Genomic DNA, 20833 nt, shown 5'->3' on the forward strand with positions numbered 1-20833 from the left:
CTGACCAATAGTTAACCAATGTATTTTGCTTTGTCCCTCCTTCCTGCCTCGGTCAGTTTTTCAGTGTGGTGGTGGTAAATTTGGCTAAAGTCACAGAGATTTAAAAAAAACCCACAGATACAAGGGGGAGACAGATTAGGAGTCAAACAATGAATATTAATGGCTGCCATCTTCACCTCAGTGACACAGAAGTTAAAAGGAATGTACATTTCTGCTGTTCAGATTGACTATGTCATCTATAACAATGTTATTATATTCACCACTTTAAAAAAAATCTGGAATGGGGAAAAGCCACAGAAACTTGTAGTAAGCAAGACTGCTCCACAATGATAGTGATTGAGCAAATTGTGGGGTAGTCTGATATACAGTGCGCCTTCATCAAATTTCTCATCCATCCCTACTGCTGAGTCATGCATATAATGATAATGTAGTTCCTCTGTGCCAGCAAAGAAATCTCCAGATGGCCAGCGAATCCATACTGTTGGAGTAGAAATTCAAACTTCGTATCATGTGTTATGGAAATACAGAAATATGCTCGTAATAGATGAACCAGACATTTTTACTATGTTTAGTATAAGTGATAATTTAACACTAGTGTCTCCATATAGAATACTAAAGTGCTCTTCCATGTGGAGAAACAATCCATGTAGTGACTACATTACTTGGGCATAACACTGGCAAAATCTGGTATAGCTGCCAGTGGCATAGTGGGACAATAAGACCAGGCTCCATTTGTCTTAAACAAAAGTTCCATAACTTTCTCAATCCTAACTACATTGTGCAGTAATATATACATTTGCAATTTTATAATACCCTTGGAACGACAATGCAGCAGAATAACTGGAACAGGCTTTTGGGGGGACAATTCTTGTTCAGTGTTATCAGTTCTAATTGTTCCTTTTCATTTTGTTGGACAAACCTCAGGTTTTTCTGTGTCATAATTCAGAACAGTATCATAACTGTGAATTGAAGTCCCTAATTAATCTTTTCTGCAGATGATTTACAGAACTGTACTGATGCAAAAAAACATAAGTGCCCAGAATGGAACTTTACTGATAGATCAAAGTTTTATATTCAGCAGTTCCCTTAGAAACCTTCTAAATAAATTGGAGACAGAAGGTTCCATCCTGTGGGATGGCTTGTAACATGGGGAAATATACTACTGGAGAGTGCTGATAGCATAGTTTACCTATCTTCCCTTGCCCTTTGGGTTTTAGGCTCTATTGTAACATGGCCAATTTCATAAATTATACTGAATCACTTAAAGTATATAGTGATGAAGCAGCAAATAAACAGAGGTTGTTGTTTTGCAAACCACAAATAATCACAGATTATAACATTTCTAGATAAAGGCTATATATTAAATTGTTTAGAATGAAATCTGCTATAACATGGCAGATTTCTGCTGGTGGCAAAATGGTTCAGGCACTGATTACTTCTATGATTGCAGTCTGATTGAATTTAAATTTCATCACATGTGATTTTTACTTTCAGTCTGCCCAGCTATCTGACTACATAAATCACTGCAGTGGGTAAGTCAACAGTAGTAATACTGACAGCATCACTCTGATGAATGCTAGGGGTGTGTGCTAACCACAAGATTTAGTTCAGATCCAAATTTACCACTTTGTAAAACAGCCTGGTTTGGCTCAGGCCAATTTGGAGGCTGTTGAATTCAGTTCAGTGGTCCAAGTCTACTTAATCCCCCCATCTCCATTCACTATTCAGAAATAAAATAATAGGTATAACATTTCTCCCTTTTGACAGAAGTGGATGAAGTTTATAGCCAGTCCAGAATGGATAATGCCTGCCAAATTACAGTCAAATAGGTCCAGGGAATGTTGTGCTGGACATCTCTAAAATGTGACAGCCCTCCCAATGAACCATCGGAAACTTTTAAATTTTTGGCCAGAATTGGATAAAATTTACAGCCAAGGCCTGTCAAGTTTCAGAAGGATAGCTGCAGTGGCAAGGACAGTCAATGCTGTTTTGGAGTGGGTAAAAAAACAAATTCCCCAAGTATTTTTGTGGGTAGTTGGTCTGAAAATTGCAGAGCATGAGAAAGATGCCCTGGCATAAGAAACATGCCAAATTTCAGACAAATAGTTCTGGGGCCTTTTGTGCTAGACACCTTTAAAGTTGATTTTGGAGTGGGAAGAACTAAAAGGGATTCATTTTCTCAGGTAAAATCATTCCCTCTGATTATAGGCTAGACCTGTCACTCATGAAGGAGCTCCCTGTCTCCATCCTGACATCTTAGAGATAAAAGGGTTGCTCTTGCAATGCTGTTCTCTCCCCCAAAGCACTCAAATTTAAGAGTGCTGGAAATATCATTCCATCTGATTACAAGCTAGACCTATCAGTCACAACAGAAACCTTTATCCATGTCCTATCTCCACTCTGATGTTTGCTGTCCCCTGCTCATCCCACCCTGGCATTAGGGTAAGCTTACAGACACTACTTTCACTTTCAGCAGACACTTGTCTGCACCATTTTTCAGTGTCTGAATTGCCAAGGTGCCAAGAAGCACTTATGGCATTCCTGTTTAAGGGGCGTTTTTTGCCTCCACCCTAATTAAATAAGAAGACTCAGGAATGATCTCGAAGTTCAGCAGTTGTGCCACGTGGGATCATTGCGCCAATTAGGACGGGGTTTGAGCAGCGTATTTAAGGCTGCTCCTTCCCCTTAGCGTTTGCCTTTTTCGCCTCGTGGCACCCTCCCTCCCACCCTTATTTATTATTTATTTATTTATTTATTTATTATTTCAATTTATATACCGCCCTTAGCGAAATAGCTCTCAGGGCGGTGAACAAACAAAATAAAATACAATATATCATAATAAAAATACAAAAACATATACAAACAAACAACGAAAAGCACAGCAAAAACAAAATAAATACTACAAAAATTAAAATACAGATTAAAAGATTAAAGATTTAAAGATTAAGATCTTCATTTTACAAGTATTAGACACAGTGGAACAGCTGCCCATTTCCACTGCAGGTAGGGAAGGAGCATTACTGAATGCTCCAGAGAAGGGTAGGAGGGAAATCCCTGCACATAAAAGTAACTTATCAGGAAGAAGGCCAGACTAGAATTCTTCTCCCCAGTATTGAAATTTAAACACATGGAGAGGAATTTGATAAAAGCTTAGATTATTTTTATTGAGACTGTACCCTGACAATTGTTTTTCAGAGAGTTGAAGCTGGTATGTCAGAACCATCATTGCTCGTGGTGTATCCCTGGTCAAACAGGGTTTGCAGGCTTTTTTGTAGTGCTTCGGTCCCTGCAAAAACTGTGGGACAAAAGAGGGTGCATACCACTCGTACCACTTTCTGCTCTGAGAAACTACTATTAATCTTTCTGATTCCTAGGTTGCCATTCTAAATATACTTTGTAAGGAGTAAGTCCCATTGCATTCAGTGGGACTTATTTCTGTGATTAGGTTCACATTTTATCATGCTATAGTGCAAAGATAAGGTCCCCACTTCAAACTTTTTTTTAACTACTTCTATTTAGTTAGAACTCTTTTCTTACGCTGGAGCATAATATCTTTCTCCTTCACTTTCCCACCCTGTCTTCCACTAATCCTTCCTTTCCCTTGCCTTTCTTACTACTCTCCATCCCCCCCCCCGATTACGCACCAGGAATTCTATTTACAGTTGCTTTTATAAGAGACTCTTCTTAGGACACCAGCTGTGGCCCCTCTGCAGAATTTTATGATGGATCTTCCAGGGCCTTTCCTCTCTCTAAAGAATTCTTAGCTGGCTCTTTGCATTTTGGAAACAAAAGGGGCATATATTTCATAATGCTTGCTAAAGAAAAGTACAGATTTTCAGTTTAAAATTCATACTATATATTACACAGCTGTCCACTGAAGTTGATTGTTCCAGACAACCTCTTTGACAAGGTTGCCGATTGGTTTCAAGAGAGTTAGAAACATAATTCATTACACAAACTCTGGCTGTACGTGTTCAGTAGCTTCAGCTGCCAAATAATAAAAGATTAATGAAAGAAGCAGAAATTAAACAATATTACCCTGAAGAAACAGGGCCTAGTTTTTTTATATGAACATATTCCAAACCACAATAGTGCATAATATAGATTTTACCATTAAAAAAAAAAACTTTTAAAGAGAATGAATGACAAACTTCTTGGCATATTACAGTGGTGGTAACCAGCAACAGCAGCCGTTAGGAATTCCTCGTGCCAGTAAGAGCAAAGTATGAGACAGTGTGACCAGGATTTCTCATCTTCTGCTGAGGCCAAATAAAGTGTGCCACAGTGGGAACTGTAACCCCAAAGAACCATATTCATGTATTTTGGATTCTGTCCATTTTATATACATCAGGTGCTAGAATCATCACCATACTTCCCTATACAATCTTTACATCTGTTCAGTACTCATATGTATATAACCACAGCTATTTCAGGCTGTTGTGGTGTCTAATTCCTGGTCCCTAAACTTCAACAAGTGGGTTTGCATCACTTCTGTAGCTAATCAGAGAGTTTCTGAACTAGGATTTTTCTTATCAGATGCCTGCAGCTGCTTCTCAGTCTCTCCATTTAGGTTTTCCTGGTTTCCATTCTTCATAAAAGAATAATCAGATTTCTTCTTTTCCAGATTCTGCTTCAGTTTGAGGGAGGAATCTCTCCTGGACAGGAGTGCAGGACTGAAACCAGGGAACCCTCCACTCACTGCTGTACGCTTGTCTCCTGGGGCAATGGGGTGCATCAGCCGATTCATCTGAACATTCCAGTGTTTTACATTCGTGCTGGCTTGTTGGAGCTTCTGCTGGGCCAACATGACGTCCTGGTCCACCCTTTCTCTGTTAACTCTCACTTCTTCCAGCTGCTGTTGGGCCTCTTCCAGAAACTTGCTCTTGTTTTCCATCTCTTGCTTGAGGACCAGCTTTTCATGTTGGGCCTTGATGATGTACTCCTCCTGCTCTTCCTTCAGCTTCATCAACTGCTTCAATTTTTCTTCCTCTTCAGTCAACAGCCTGGCTTGTGCATATCTCACAGACTCTTCATCCTGACGAGCTTTAACCTCCTGCTGCAGTGCATCTTGGAGTCGTTGTTGCATCTCCTCCAGTTCTGTGATGCGCTTGCGCTGACGTTCCGCCTCTGCCTCTTTCAGAACCATCTCAGCCTGCGTGTTAGCACGAGCCTGTTCAGCCTCCTGCAACTGTATCTCCAGCATCCTCTGCATTTCCTCATGCTGCTGCTGGCGCCGCTGCTCTTCCTCCTGGAGCAAGAGCTCGGCCTGGCGCTGGGCCTCCTTCAGCAGCTCCAGCTCCTGCAGCTTGCGCTCCTTCTCCTCCTGCAGGTGCTTCAGGTGCTGCATCTCCTCCTCCTTGGCGGCCTTCTTTCGCTCTCGCTGCTCTCGCTGTTCCCGCCTCTTCTGCTTCAAATCCTTGTGCAGGGACTTCTTGCTCTCTGCCTGGAGGCGGATCGCCATCTGGATGGCAAGAGTCCACTCCTGCCTTTGCCGGGTGTCGGAGGCGCTCATTTCATAAGTCCGAGAAGCTGTTTTTACACAGAACATGCACCGTTTCCCATCCTTGTCGGGCAAGATCTCCACGCATGAGTTTCTGTCCAAAGAAATGCTCCCCTTTTTCTCCTTCCGTTCCTCACTCACATAGTAAGAGAGATCACTGGGTTTTAGGGTGAACCATCGCTCAGACCAGTTCCGCCTCAGATGACCTTTCTTCCACAGATAGCCCTGTTTGAGCACATCTCCAATGATCTCCTGGTAGACCTCTTCAACAGCCATACTAATGGCCTCACGCTCAATTCCCCGTAAAAACCGGCCTGAGTTAACCAAGTCAAGAAATTGCCAGACTGTCAAACCACTCTGTTGTTGGGCTTCTTGGGAAAAGTAGTCCTCTAACTCACCACTGCTGAGCTCAATGCTCATGGCTGTACAGATCTTCTTCAGGAGGTATTCCACCTCATCAGGAACCATAACAAGAGGGTACTTGTCTTCCGATAAGAAGTTAAAGAGACACCAAAGTTTGAAAGCATCTTCATGGGGTACAACACTGTTCCCATTCCGGTTTGGCTTGTAATTCTTCTTTGCTGTCAATGTCCAGCAAAGCTCATCAAAACTCTCTTTGACGAAAGCACCTTCTTCTACTTTATCCAGGATGTATTTGTTGAGATATGGCATATACCCCTGACTTGATACTGGCCCATCATCATCATCCTTGAAGTGTTCCTCCAGTGCCACAGGATCATGAGGGATGCAAAGCACAGTGTAGAGGTTGTGAGAGAGCACTTTCAGCTGAGATTTGGACACTTTGCCGCTTTTCTCCGCGTCCAAGGCCGTGAAGGCGTACCAGATAGATTTTGTCAGTATGGGCTTTGCCAGTCGCCACAATGGGGCTGAGTAGGAATTTTTTGGGGGGGATTCTGATTTCAGAATCCCTTTGGTTTTGCCTACTCCATACTGCTTGGGTTTAATTCAATTGGCTTGTCTGGTTGGGTTGTGGTGTGTCTGCTTTGGCTGGCATGGAATTCGGGCAGGTGAGGTATATTGGGGTTAAATTGAGGTGGTTAAGGCATTCAGGTAAAGGGCACTCCCTAGGGAACCATCAGGGCTTAATGCCTGGTGGGGATCTGGAGAGTGTCCTTGTGGGACCTGCTTGCGCATCATGATGAACGCCTGTACGGCGGGGCCATGGTGCGGAGGTTGGAACCACAGCTGACTCCAACAGCAAGGAGGGAGGATTTCACCCACATCCTAGACTCTGGAGTTACAGTATGAGGAGAAGTATTTGCCTTTAGAAGGCGAGGGAGTATTCCCTCACAGTAAGGTTTGCCTCACCTGCCCGAAGTAATTTAGATTTGAATTGGATAATTTGCATTTGATGTAGTATGTTATATTTAATAAATATAACATTATTCCACCTCCGTGTCACGAGTCTTCTTGGGTGTGGGGGCAAAGGGTCCCTATATCTCTTAGGTATCCCACTTCTCCTCAGGATTTTCCCCAGTCCAGTGTACGTTCCCAGCGTATGCCTAAAATCCAAAAACTGAATGTCTTTTAATCAGCAAACTGAGCTAACTGTAATTTTAGGGGCTTTGTGAAATATCTTTGTAGAAGAATGTTACTAATTCAAAGTATACCAGAAACATAAATATTATAGACTCTGATTTTCCTCTTCTGACCTTAACTCATATATGTAAAATACCCCCGCCACATTTGGTTTGGCCATACAATTATGACGTTGCATGACCTCCCAATTGTTCTTGTGGATGTATATGATTGAGGCTTAGTAGATATTTGGTAAAGACACCCAATGGGCCTGTTTTGCAGACAGTTATTAAAACAGAATGGGTTTTAGGCCATTGCCTTTCTTTCACTGTGAGAAAGAAACAACAAATCAACTGGGCAGTATTGCATGTATTTGAACATGGAATGTCCCTAACAACCCAACCTGTTCCATGAAACAGTGATGTTTAAACTTGGTGGCCAAGTAGATACTGTGCTCATATAAATGCCATGCAACTCAATTCATTTATTACCTTGGCCTTAATATTATTTATTTACTTGCAAAAATTTATATCCTGCCAACATTAAAAAAAATATATCAAGGGGGTGAACAGTGTAAAATCACAATAAAATTACATTCATAAATAAGCACAACATATATCACAAATCAGTAGATCAGCTCAATACATCAACATAACTGGATCACCAGCTATCCTCAGTTACATTACTGGATTACCAGTCTCCTCTGGGAAAGCCAGGGTGAAGTTTTAAGCAGGCACCTAAATGCCAATACTGCAGGTATTGCCTGGTTTTCATTGGGAGTGCATTCCAAAGGGCAACTGCCATAGCCATAGTAAAGGCTTAGTGGTCTTAGTGGATATAACACAAACCTCTGGCACATATAGCATAATTAAGAATGTCTTTCCTGAGAACTGAAATGACCAGACAGGGGTATACAAGGTGAGGTGTTCTGGTCCCAAGTTGTTCATGGCTTTATATGCCAATAGCATCATACAGTGTAATGGGGATGAGATGCACACCTGGGAATCATTTGACTTTAAGATACTTCAGCCTACAATATAATGCCTGAACATGCCCTGAATTTTAGACATAGATGAACAGATGTTATGGTTAAATGATGTTCAAAAGTCAATGTGGGGGGTTATCTAAAAACAACAACACAAAACTGAGGAGTTTCTATGCCTGCCTATTTAGAATGACAATTTAAAAGGCAGCACTAGCAGGTGGCTAATTACTGTGATTCTTAGCTTTCTAGACAGCCATTATTTTAAATCTTTGACATGATAATTCAGACCTGTCTTGCCACAAAAAAGTGAAGACTCTTCAAGGCTATTAACATTCACTGTTGGGGTTCTTCTGATACCAAATTACTGTACAATGGAGCACATAAGTTTGTTATCTAAGGAATCACCTTATTGTTCTGAAATGTTGGAGGAAGCTTGCCTAAACTTCCTATAGTAGGGTAAGATGTATACATCACCTCCTACATAGGGTAAGATGTTGGATTCAAATTCCTTTGTGTACAGAAATATACTGGTACATCTGTGGGCTAAAAATAGTCAGGGAGGTCCTTCAGGATATACTTTTATTTCTGCCATTTGATAGAATTTCAATGTGTCCTCTAAAATAAGACCCCTCTCCAATTTTAGATCTTCATTTGGGGTAAAAAAGTGAAGGCCCAGTGTACCAACTGCCATAGAGGCCATTTTGTTTCCTGGATGTGGTGGCTTCTTCCTTATAGTAAACAGGTGGTTGTATAGCACATGGCAGTTGCAGGTCACCATCTTTTGGTTGCATACTTACTGAGTTGAATGGGATTTACTCCTTTGCAATCATGCTTGAAAACGAAATGGACTACCTTCAAGTCAATTCCAACTTATGGTGATCTATGAATAGAGTTTTCATGGCAAGCAGTATTTAAAGGTGGTTTGCCATTGCCTTCCTCTGAGAGGCAGTGACTGGCCCAAGGTCACCCAGTGAGCTTCATGGCTGTGTGAGGATTTCTCCCTGGTCTCCCAGGTCATAGTCCTAAAATAGGTAAAACTGACCGTGGGCAGAGAGGAGGGGGAGGGGAGGAGGAGGGGGAGGGGAATTGGAAGGGGATAGGGAGAGAGAAGGGTGAAGAAAGGTAGAGGGAAGGGGCAAGAGGGAGGGGATAGGAGGGGAGGTTTGATCATTTACATGCTTTTTCAGTTTAGTGGGATTTACTCCAGTGTAGTCATGCTTAGGATAGGTGAAACTGACCAGGTGGGGTGGGGGGAGGAGGAGGGCAGGAAGGGGAGGGGAGGGGGAAGGGAGGAGATTGGGTGGGTGGGCACTGGGCAGAGGTGAAGCTCCTTTCTATTCCAAAAGGAAAATATTGTGAACAGTATCATTCTTTTTTAGGGTTTCCCCCACCTTTTTATTCTACAGCAGGCACATGTAGCCTCCCACCCAGATTTAAACCCAGAATCTTGGGAAGTGTAGTTAGTGAAGATTGCTGAGAGTTGCTAGGAGATGCTCTGTTCCCTTCACAGAGCTTCAATCTGAGCGGCTGACTGTTAAACCACTCTGGCCACTGGAGTTCTGTCAGGGGAATAGGAGACTCCTCTCAGCACCCTTCACAAACTACACTTCCAGGATTCTCTGGGGAAAGCCATGACTGTCTCACATGAAATCAAAGTCTGGTGTGGGTGTGGCCCCCTGATTAGGCAAGTCTGTGAGTCTGGCTTTTAGAACACTGACAGTTGGTTCTTACTGAGTGTGCCCGATATTATCATTGAGTTCAAGGCAAAATTTCTTAAATTAATTAAAAATCAGCCAGACATTTTTAAAAAACTTAAACTGCAGAAGATGAAGGTCAGAGTATGGGGCAAGGTCAGTAATGGGATTACAGGCACCCTGTGAATTTGGCTGATTTTTAATTAATTTCAACAGATTATGAGAACTCTGACAGAAGAAAGTCCAAACGGGCTCTGTTTTTTCTCTCTCTCTCTTTACACTTTGAACTCTCGATTCTCTCTGACTGTTTTGTGTATCACCATGAAAATTTAGAGGGTTGTTAAGCAAGCATTTCTGAGTTCAGGACTATAAGTTTTGTAAGGTTTTCTTTTGAAATGAGCTAATGGGAAGGATCAGAATGGCATGGAGGGTATCTTCAATATAACATGGTGGAATGTGAAAAATCCATGCTGACTATAGTATACAGCCACTCTTGTGGCTGTATAATTTATAGGCTGTCCTCCTTTAATCCCTCTTTTAATTAACTTGTAATTACCATCTGAGGCAAGGCAGGTGGTGAAAGAGAAAGCAGTGTTCTTAATGACAAAATACTGATATATGATAGTATTGTTTTAAATACATTTCTGTTCATAGGTTAATTCTACAAGACAAATTCAATATTTTGGTGAGTGACAAATGATCCTCCATTCCCAACGTGAATGTGTGAAATGAATATTAGGTTAAGGCTGTATAATAAAGAGCCGATATTATTTGTTCAGGAAGCGATCATAAGTATAATCACCTTCTTAAATTTCCATTTAGCTCCTGCAGCTGAAATACGTATGAACAAAAAAGTCGTATTTATTCTTTCCTCAGTAGAAGAAGGTAATATTTCACGTACCAATATTATATGCTTTACATGAAACTGAATGATTTAATAAGTCAAGTTTTGATCTGAAGAGGATTGCATACACCTCAGGTAAGAAGATAGACAAAGATGGTCTGATAGGAAAAAAAGTATTAAATGAAAACAGTACCTTTTTATTTCCTTTGCAGGATGTTTTCAAGTTTTATTTTCAATCCCATCTAACAAGTTCTGAAAATCAGAAGATGTTAAGGCTGTAATGCTATGCAATCCATTGACAACTGCCTGACTTACTTCTGAGTAAACATGCGTAGGAGGGGTGGGGACCCTGATCTAGCTGGTGAATTAGATCATTATCTCCCCTTCCCCTCACTGGCCACCCCCAATGTCACCATGATGTCACCAATGTCACAATGATGTTAGATGATTTTTTTTAAAAAAAATAGCGTTTATTATAGTAATAACAAAACAATACAATTCAAATACAATTCTAATACAATTAGGGAATATACATTTTAAAGTTGTTGTCATTGTCACATTATAAAGCCACTCATCTAGTATTTACTGTTAAGCAAGATCAGTAGAGAAACATAACTCTTTTATAAATCACAATTGCGAGGTCCAAATTTCAGATGATTATTGTTGGGATTTCAAAGCACTACGCAGTGCTTGCAAAGAGCCCTGCGTGGTGCTTTGAAGTGCTGCTGATCAGGCTTGAAGTCACTAAGTATCAGCTGATGGGTGGTGACTTGAAGCCTGCTTCCTCCAGGGATCAGCTGTACAATCAAGTTCCCATAGGGAACTGGGTTGCACAACAAATCCAGCTGTACATCTACCTGCCCCACCCCTGATGTACTATATGACAGGTGTAGGGCAAATGGGCATAGTTTGGGCAAAACAGCCTCATGGGCAAAATTAGGATCTGTCCTGGGCTAAATTTGGGCTGGAGGTTCCAATTCATAGGATTATACTTGACATGACTCAGAATAGTGGCAAATAATGTACACCAACTTGTAGCATAGCTGTTGACATTGCATAGACAGCAAGGGATTGTGGCACACCAGTATAGCAGCAGGAAGACCCATGGACCTGGCTAGGACATTGAATTCATGCTTGAATTCCCCTTCATTCATTATTTATCAATTCTATAACCCACTTTTTAAGAAATATCCTTCACAATGTTGCTTACAAAATAGATATTAAAGCACAGCCAATAAAATAGAATTTAAAACCATTTGAAACATGCTTGATAATACTACTAAAAGCTAGCACAAAAACAACAAACAGCCCAACATAACTTAACTGTAGAAAACCCAGACCACAACACCGTTTGCCATTCTTCTGTGTCCTAATCACAGGTTCAGTAAAGTCGATAAACACCTACAAGGAGGCACTGGAGGCAGGGGTGAGAGGAGCACAGTACACAATACTGGGCTGAATGGACCAGCTATTTGGTAATTTCCTCTGTTCCTAATATGGTGGGGAAGGAGAGTTTAAGGGCAGAGGAATGCATGTAGGCTTGAGGGATCCTTCTGACAATTTTAAGTGTCCAGTTACTCTTTGTGTGTGTGTGTGAAAGTCAGACGTGAAGTCACTTCAACAGCTGCAACTTTGTACAACAAAGCTGCAATGATAAGGAAGCCCATGTTCTCGTAATTATAAAAAGGCCTATAAGCGCTTTGCAGCAACAGTGACTTTCTCTTTGAGTTCTTGTTGGCAAGAATTAGGTCAGAAATGCACTGTCAGCATTCAATGAGTCATCCCAGTATATCTGGTATGAGCCAATGATCCACTACGGCTGAAGTATTCTCTAACTATCAGTTCTTTTGTCATTTATTGAATGGCTAAGAAAGATCCTAATTCAATGACTGCATACCTGGCATTTTTCCTGGCTGGGATGAAACTAGAGTTGACAAGTCAGAAGCATCCCAAACCTTCAGATTTCAGGGGCAGGCACTAGTGATGCCATGGGGTTGGCCCTAGTAATGTCACAGGGGGCGAGCCCTGGTGATGTCATTAAACATGATACATTAAGTATCAACCACAGTTGCTTGGAGCATACCACTCCAAAAAAAATCTGATTGGAAATTAAGATAGAAATCTTAGCTAAATGAGGGGGTTTCCAGATCCAGCAGAAGTGATGGGATCATTCCTTTTCACCTGCTTAGAGAGCCTGGGTAAGGAACATTTAATCTAGCCTACATGCTTCTGGCAAAAAGAGTTTAAGTGCCCTCAGTCCAGACCAGTCACCAGAAGGCCATTGTAGGAAGAAAGCCTAGTGTCGTGGAGATGTTAGATGGGAGCACTCAGGAGTAAAGATGGATGCCCCTGAAGGCTGCAATTCTAAACACACTTAATAAGGGACTAAGCCCCATAGAAGGCAACAGGACTTACTTTTGAGTAGCTATGGTTAGGATTGTGCTGTTGGTAAAGCTTGACTAGGGATCCTCTGCAATGATATCCATATCAAAGCAGGGTTGGCAACCCCCTGCCTGGAATGCCCTGCCTGCCTTTTAACGTAGCTGCTCCAAACTTCCTTGCAGACTTGACTCTTTACTGCAGAGAGAGATTTGAGAAATGAGTAACTTGAGAAGATTCTTTACTCTTTCCTAAATTCCCTTTGACAGCCAACCCAATTCCAATGAGTTATAATTGACAGAGAGAAAACACACAGTGTTTGGTCTACCTTCACAGGCAATAGATTGGGAAGAACAGCAATTAAAGCTACACTTCTCAGTATCTGAATTCTCTTTTACCACTACTGGGCAAGAAACAAACCATCATGCAAATAACAAGGTGCATCATCAGTGAGTTTAAGGGGGTTGAGCTGACCACATGGAACTACTGTTAGTGCTTCTATGGATGTAAGGGAGGGAGGTCAGAGGTACATGAAATGCAAATAGAAAAATAAAGTGATGATTTCCTAAATTCAATACCATACAACCACAACAAGATTTCTATGAGTAAGACAGAAAACTCAGCATCCCACAACCAGTCAGGGTTCCTAACGAAAACTAAAAAAATCCTGGCAGCCAGTCAGCCAAGGTCACAGAAATCCCCATGCAGCACAACCTGACCCGGGAACTGCAGTTAGTGCAGAATGCTACAGCACAATTGCTGACATGAGTGAGAGACCAAGTGAGACCATCAGCACATAATACCTCTGCTCTGAAATCTGCACTGGTTGCCGATTTCCTACAAGACCAAGTTCAAGGTGTGCTTTCCAAGTTACAGGTTCCACATAGTACTTGTTCTGCTCTTATAAGAAATCGATCCTTTAGTGTGGCAGTACCTATGCTTTGGAACTCCCTGCCTATTTACATTAGGCAGGCGCCTTCATTGTACTCATTTTGGCACCTGCTAAAAACATTTTTGTTTAGGCAAGCCTACCCAGGCATGTAGAAACTACTATGTTTTTAATCTGTTTTTAACTCATTGTTGGTTTTATTATTTTGAATGTTATTAAATACCTGTCTTCAACTGTTTTTGCCAATAATTTTGTTGTTTTAATTCCTTCTGTAAACCGCTTTGAGATTTTTTTTACAATAAAGCAATATATATATGTTGTAAATAGAATACATAAATAAATTTTGGAGTCACTGTGCCCTTGGGTCTCTTTCCACCTTTAGGATCAAAGGAATCTGTCTTATACTGGCTCAGGCCATTTGGTACCATCTAGCTCACTGATGATATGGACTAGCATTGGCTTTCCAGGTTTCTAGGCAATAATCTTTTCCAGAAATTGAATTTTGGACCTTTGGTTGCAGAGCACATGCCCTACCACTGAGCTACAACCCTTTCCCTGTTTAAAAAAGTAGCTTTTCAATTCACTAATGAATGCACAGCATACCTAGGGAAGATCCACACCATTCATTTAAAGCACATGACTCACACCACAGAATCATGGGAACTCTAATTTGTTAAGAGTGGTGGGAACTATAACTGTGAGGGGGAAACTACACTTCCCAGGATTCTGTAGTGGAAGTCATGCACTTTAAATGTAAGTTGGATGTGCTTTAAATATATTGTGTGGATCTACTCAATATACTTTGCCTGCATGTAGATAGTTTTAATTAATTGTTAAAATGGAAATGAGCTATAAAGTTTACTGAGTGACTATGGGCTACTCACCATCTCTCAGCCTAATCTGCCCTTCAGGATGGAAACAACAGAGGGGAACCATGAACACCCCAAGGAAGAAGGGCATACTTAAAATGTGGAAGAAATGATGTACAACCATAATGTGAAACCAGATATAGTATGAAGAAATATTGATGTAAACATGACTGTCAAAGATGTTTATTATTTACACAACCTGTAAAGGTATTTATAGTTCAATCCTATGCTTGTTTACTCAGAAGCAAGTCCCAATGTATTCAATGTGGCCTACTCAAACATGGAAGCAAGCATGATAAGGAACTTCACTCAACCAACCCAAAATTCGGAATCATGCTACTTTAACATGTTTTGTAACTGTTTATACTTGTTTTTATGGTTATTGGATTTTAAAGGGATTTATTTCTTATTGTGAACTGCCTTGGTTTCCAGTTGGCAACTCTACCTCACAGGGTTATTGGAAAGACTCCATATATATAAATACCCAGGAGATATAAAAATACACACCTCCCATATAATACTAGTTGGTCATTGCAGAACATTTTTAAAAATAAAATAAAATCAGTATTAGTTTCCTATATAATAAAAGCAGTGATGCCTAAGTAAGCAGTGCCTAACTGCTTTAAAAATAGGATTGGAGGGGGAGAAAAAGATTTACAACACAAATACAATTCTTTGCTATGTTCACTTAAAAGTCTCATTACTTTACAGCACAATTCTAACCACGTCTACTCAAAAATAAGCCCTATTGAATTCAATATGTAGTATTAGCATTACAGCTTTACTCCCAGACAAGCACGTACAGTATTGGACTAACACTTCATATTGGGAAGGTTTTCAAAACAGTGTCCTCTTCAACAGCCCAGGAAAATTTAAACTTGTTTGACTCCTGCACACAAGAGAGAAAAAAGACTGAAAGCTATATACTTACTCAATTTATGAGATTTTCATATAAGCAGGAAAAACAGTTTTCTGGCCTTGCAATGAGGTCTAACTACTTTCTGGATATCAACAGAATCACAATCCTGACTTCACTTATTGGCTCCAAAACTGAAAGGGCTGGGTTAGAACAGCCAGCTACGAGCTCCTTTATGAGTTTCCATGGCCACTGGATTGGGCTGATGGGAAGTTGTAGTTCAAAAAAGTAACTTTTCCAAGCTATGGTGGGGGTGGCAGCTGATGTTTTGGTGTATATCTGGTGAATCATATCACCTAGAAACTTAATTTTTTTTAAAATGAAAGCTGAGAGTCTGAAGATTAATGCCACCCACCCGGGAACCCGGAGAGGACCAAAAAAATCTAGAGTCTCTGGATGAAACCTAGAGACCTAGCAAGCCTAGCTGAAACCTTTCAGTCAGTCTGCCTGCCATGAGCATGGTACCATTTGGGCAGAAACACAGAAAAGGATTGAGGGAATTTAGACTAAACTTATTTCGAAGATAAGCAGAGAGGGAAATTGAATGAATTTTATTTTTTTTAAAAAAAATTAAGTTAAAGTAAGGATCAGCAGAAATGTGAACCTTGCAGGTCATGCTTAGGGCCAAAACCACACTATGTTGTGTTAAAACATACTGGCCACTCTTTCTTCAGAGAGGGAGGCTGCAGACTGTGGGGAGTGTGATCTGGATTGGGACTGCAGAATGAAAAAGGGTGAGGAAGGCCTTACTTCTTTTACAAGTGTTACATCCTGAAAAAAATGTTCCCCAACACTGCTACTTGCCTCCCAACAATGTTATTTGCTCCTGAGAGATATTGAGCGCCTGGCCAAAGACAACCTGGAGCTGAAGGAGCTCTGCCTGGCCCTCGAGGAGGAATGCGCCTCCGCACGGCCCAATGCCAGCCCAGCCCCAGCAGCGGCTCCTCGGAGCTTAGCCTGCCCTGCGGGCCCCACGTCCTGAGGGATGGCAGCTCCAGCACCGGCAGCGTCAGCAGCCTGGACCAGTTCCAACCCGCCTGCATCCCCTATGACTAAACCCGCAGGGAGGACGCCTCGCTTCCTTCGCCCCCATGTGGGAAGATAGGCGCGCCCTGCCCTAGCCTGCAGACTCTCTGTCCTTTGCTCCGTGCTCCTGGCGTCAAAGAACCTGGACAGGGCGCTATGTTTGCCTCTGTTCCTATTTCTCCCGCCCAGCTGAAGATGTCATGCCTTGGGAAACCTGGGGAAACTCGTACCCTTCTCAGTCCCAAAGCAGGGCAGCGGTGGATGTATGCAATTTATTCTGAGTTTCTTTCCTGGACATTTTTTTTCTTAATAATGTTATTTGTTATTTAGTTTAATTTTTGTAAATTGTATTGCTTTCATTGATGTATTTTTATACTTGTTTTTATTTTTCTTTGTAAGCCTTTGGCCAAAAGGAGGGTTATTATTATTATTATTGTAGCTGCCTTAGGAGTGTAGTTCATTTTTTTCTTGTTGGAAATATCTTATCTAAAGTGAACATGCAATTGCATATCCGCTGTTTGTCAATACTTTTGTTCTGTGTGCTTATATTTCATCTCTTAAGCTTTGTATTTTAAGTCACTGATGAGTCACTATTGGACCTAATCAGCCCTAGCCTAATGAGGTATCATTTTAAATACCACTCTATAGAAATGTTGTATATGAGTGCTTACAAAATATATCATTTACAAGATGTTTTATTTAGCATGGACTACTTTTTAAAAAATTGATACTGTTGGTTTGCTTTAGGGGAGAAGCTAAAACGTGCTGTGCAAAATATATTTTTTGTGTGCTGTATTGAGCTCTATGTTACATGCTATAACCTTCAGTAAGAAAAAAATCACACCACAACTCAAACTATAAATTGCCCATTGCATTTTTGTTTGGTTCTTTTTCTGTAGGTTCCGTCTCTCCCATCTCAAAATGCTCAGGATGAGTAATATGCAGAAATAGGATATCAAAATATTTAAATCTCTAAAAATATACTAAAAATAAATCTGCCAATAACACGGCCTGCTGATCATTTCTTGGCTTGGAAGGAAAATATGCTTATGTTACATTCTTCTTTGGGGACAATTTGAGCAGCTCCTCTTCATCTTGCACACAAGACCTAACTAGAGTAAGACCTCCTTAGCTTTCACAATGTAACAGCATCATACCACTGACTGTTAGATAGCACTTGAGAGGGTTGAAAGCACTTCTCATACATCAGCTGCAATTCAGTATTATTATACCCATATAACAGATGGAAGATTGGGACTGGAAAGAGTGGCTTGTTTAAGGCCACCTAGAGTCTGCATTTTTCCTCATGGCAGAGAAAAGTTGAAACTGACTACATGCATCAGGTTTCATGGAGTTCAAGACCCCACTGTCTTGACCTAAGCTGTTATACTCACCATCTCAATCAAATTCCTTTCCCTTTTGCATCTGTTCCTATTTCAGTGTAGTTTGCACACAACCTTCTCATGTGTAATGTGTATGCCTCCCCACCACTGCCATTATTATCTGTGACACAAGAGAAGATATCAATTCACATATGATTGGCCCTGGACATTTAAACTAAACTACAAAGGCAATAAATAATACAATAATTCTCTACAGAGAACATCATGTAACAAGAAAGAGCAGGAGGGAACTTAAAATGCAGGTCTTGCTTAGAGGTGGTGGACGATTGTGTTTCCATGGCAACTTAGGTTGTAAGAAGATATTGCTTGCTTTTGTTAGATTTAGTTAATACAGTATTCTGGCAACATGTTGGCACATTCATCCTTATAATCCTGGCCCCTTTTCCATCTTTTCCCTCCTTTCCTTTTTTACCTGCTGGGACCCACTTTCAAAATGTAGATTGTAAACTCAGGACAGGGACCTGCCTTTTCTCTTGCATTACGCAGTAAAGTAAAGTTCCATGTGCATCTATTCTACTCTAGGAGCAAACAGGGCATTGTAACAATGGCTAACAATAACAATAAGAACAATTATATACTTTACATGTAACTATGAACAAACATTTGTATTACCCTAACACCTGCTTTTAAAAGTCATATGAATAAAAGTGGCAAGTGGATAGGATGATTGATATTCAGTGTGAAATCCAACTGTTTTCACTGGGGGACCCTGAAAGGAAAGAAACATAAAAAATACTGTTTTCAGGTTCCTTTGTTGGGGGATTCTCATGCTGTCTCAGGAGTCATTGGGAAAATATCCATGATCTTATTTTTGACAGCTTCTCTTGCAGCTACTTGAAGGAAGGTGTGCATCTGGTGGTGGTGGTGGTGGAAAAGAAAGAAGGAAAGAAATCTAGTGCATCAGCTAGAAATTACAGCAATGGGAAAGTCACTACAATTTACTAGGAAGAACTAGCAGGAGGAAGAAGGTGATCTTATACCATACTGTCCAATTTGGCTTCTATTGCCTTTTCTTTCTTTCTTTCTTTTAAAAAAACCAAACACACCACCTAAAATTAATCTGCACCTTTATCAGTCCAGTGCAAACACACTCCTGCCTGTGCATTTCCACCGGTGCTAGACTCCCTGCTGCCTTGCCCCTCTCTCTCTGCTTCCCAATAAGAAGCAGTAACTCAGCCGTCAGGGGGTCAGGTAAATGGCGCCATCCCATGACACTTTCTGCTACTGATATTAGTATACAAAAATCAAGGTGTATATTACTTCAGCCTCTTGGTACTTGAGATCTGTGCAGTCAAGAAATTGTACCAAGAGAATGCTAAATCACTATAGAGCTAACAACATACTCTCCTCCATCTAGGGATGGGCAAGAAATTTGATTCAGTTTGCATTTCAAGACAAATTTATCAAATTTGCACTTTCCGAAACGATATGAGAACTGAAACACAGCCATCGTTCACAATTCGCACTTCTTTGAATTTTGCAGTGCAGTTCACCAACCAGTGTTTACATACTGTATATTAGGTGAAAGAGTGCATAAACATGAAATATGAGTGAAAATATCATGCAAAAATACATTGATGAGAAATGGCTTGCAAAAATGTGTACTTTAGTCAAAACAGCCTATAAAATGTGTTTATTAGGAGAAATTCATACTAAAATGCTGGAGAATCTTCATGAGCATATTTTTTTTAAAAAAAAATCACAAAGTGCTGCAGAAATGTGGAGGACTGAATTTAAGATGGGAAAATGAGAAACGAAGAGAACCAGAACTGACAGATATTTATATCCCTGCCTCCAACACACTGAGGACAGACACCTTTTAGAAACAATAAGGTATGGAATGTTCTGTATGAACATCTATTTATGTATTTTTAAATTGAGGCAAATGGGAGGTATTGCAAGAAGGAAAAGGGTATACTGATGGAAGTGGTCTCTTATTTCTGCAGAAAAACAAGACAGAGGTAAAAATGACCCTTCCAGTATCCTTAAACCCAAAATTGTGATGGTGTGAGGAAGACACATGCACAGATCCCTCAAATTCAAGGAATGTCTACAGCAGCAAGGAAATAGCACTGGTGGCTCTGCTGCTGGAGAGATTCCAGTGTGTTAACTGAAAAGAAGTGAGCTGAAAGAAAGTGAGCAGCTGCCTATCTCCTTCCAGTCTAACACAAGGTCTTCTGCAGGTTTCCTCATGGGTGGAGTTTGACTGAGTAAGAACATGTTATTGTAAACTGCCCAGAGAGCTTCGGCTATGGGGTGGTATATAAATACAATAAATAAATATGTTGTTATGTGCCTCAAAGATGACAGCGACTTCCAAGAGCATCTGTCACAAACCACCCTGTTCAGATCTTGTAAGTTCAGGTCTGTGGCTTCCTTTATGGAGTCAATCCATCTCTTGTTTGGCCTTCCTCTTTTTCTACTGCCTTCTGTTTTTCCCAGCATTGTTATCTTTTCTAATGAATCATGTCTTCTCATTATGTGTCCAAAGTATGATAACCTCATACATAAAATGAAACTATCATTTTAGCTTCTAGTGACAGTTCTGGTTTAATTTGTTCTAACACCCAATTATTTGTCTTTTTCGCAGTCCATGGTATCCGCAGAACTCTCATCCAACACCACATTTCAAATGAGTTCATTTTTCTCTTGTCCTCTTTTTTCACTGTCCAACTTTCACATCCATACATAGAGATCGGAAATACCATGGTCTGAATGATCCTGACTTTATTGTTCAGTGATACATCTTTGCATTTGAGGACCTTTTCTAGTTCTCTCATAGCTGCCCT

At 40.7% G+C, this 20833-nt stretch overlaps 1 protein-coding gene across 1 annotated transcript in view; it reads right to left on the minus strand.

Moving 5' to 3' along the window:
• Positions 1 to 3727: 3727 nt before the first annotated feature.
• The window catches only part of LOC133363337 (differentially expressed in FDCP 6 homolog), a 104749-nt gene continuing 87643 nt past the window's right edge, over positions 3728 to 20833 (minus strand). Inside the window, exon 3 of the mRNA XM_061582739.1 lies at positions 3728 to 6364. Within this exon, the coding sequence (XP_061438723.1) occupies positions 4502 to 6364 (1863 nt within the window). The 3' untranslated portion in view covers positions 3728 to 4501. The remainder of the gene's footprint in view (positions 6365 to 20833) is intronic.

This window comes from Rhineura floridana, chromosome 8 (assembly GCF_030035675.1).
Source record: "Rhineura floridana isolate rRhiFlo1 chromosome 8, rRhiFlo1.hap2, whole genome shotgun sequence".
NCBI lineage: Eukaryota > Metazoa > Chordata > Lepidosauria > Squamata > Rhineuridae > Rhineura > Rhineura floridana.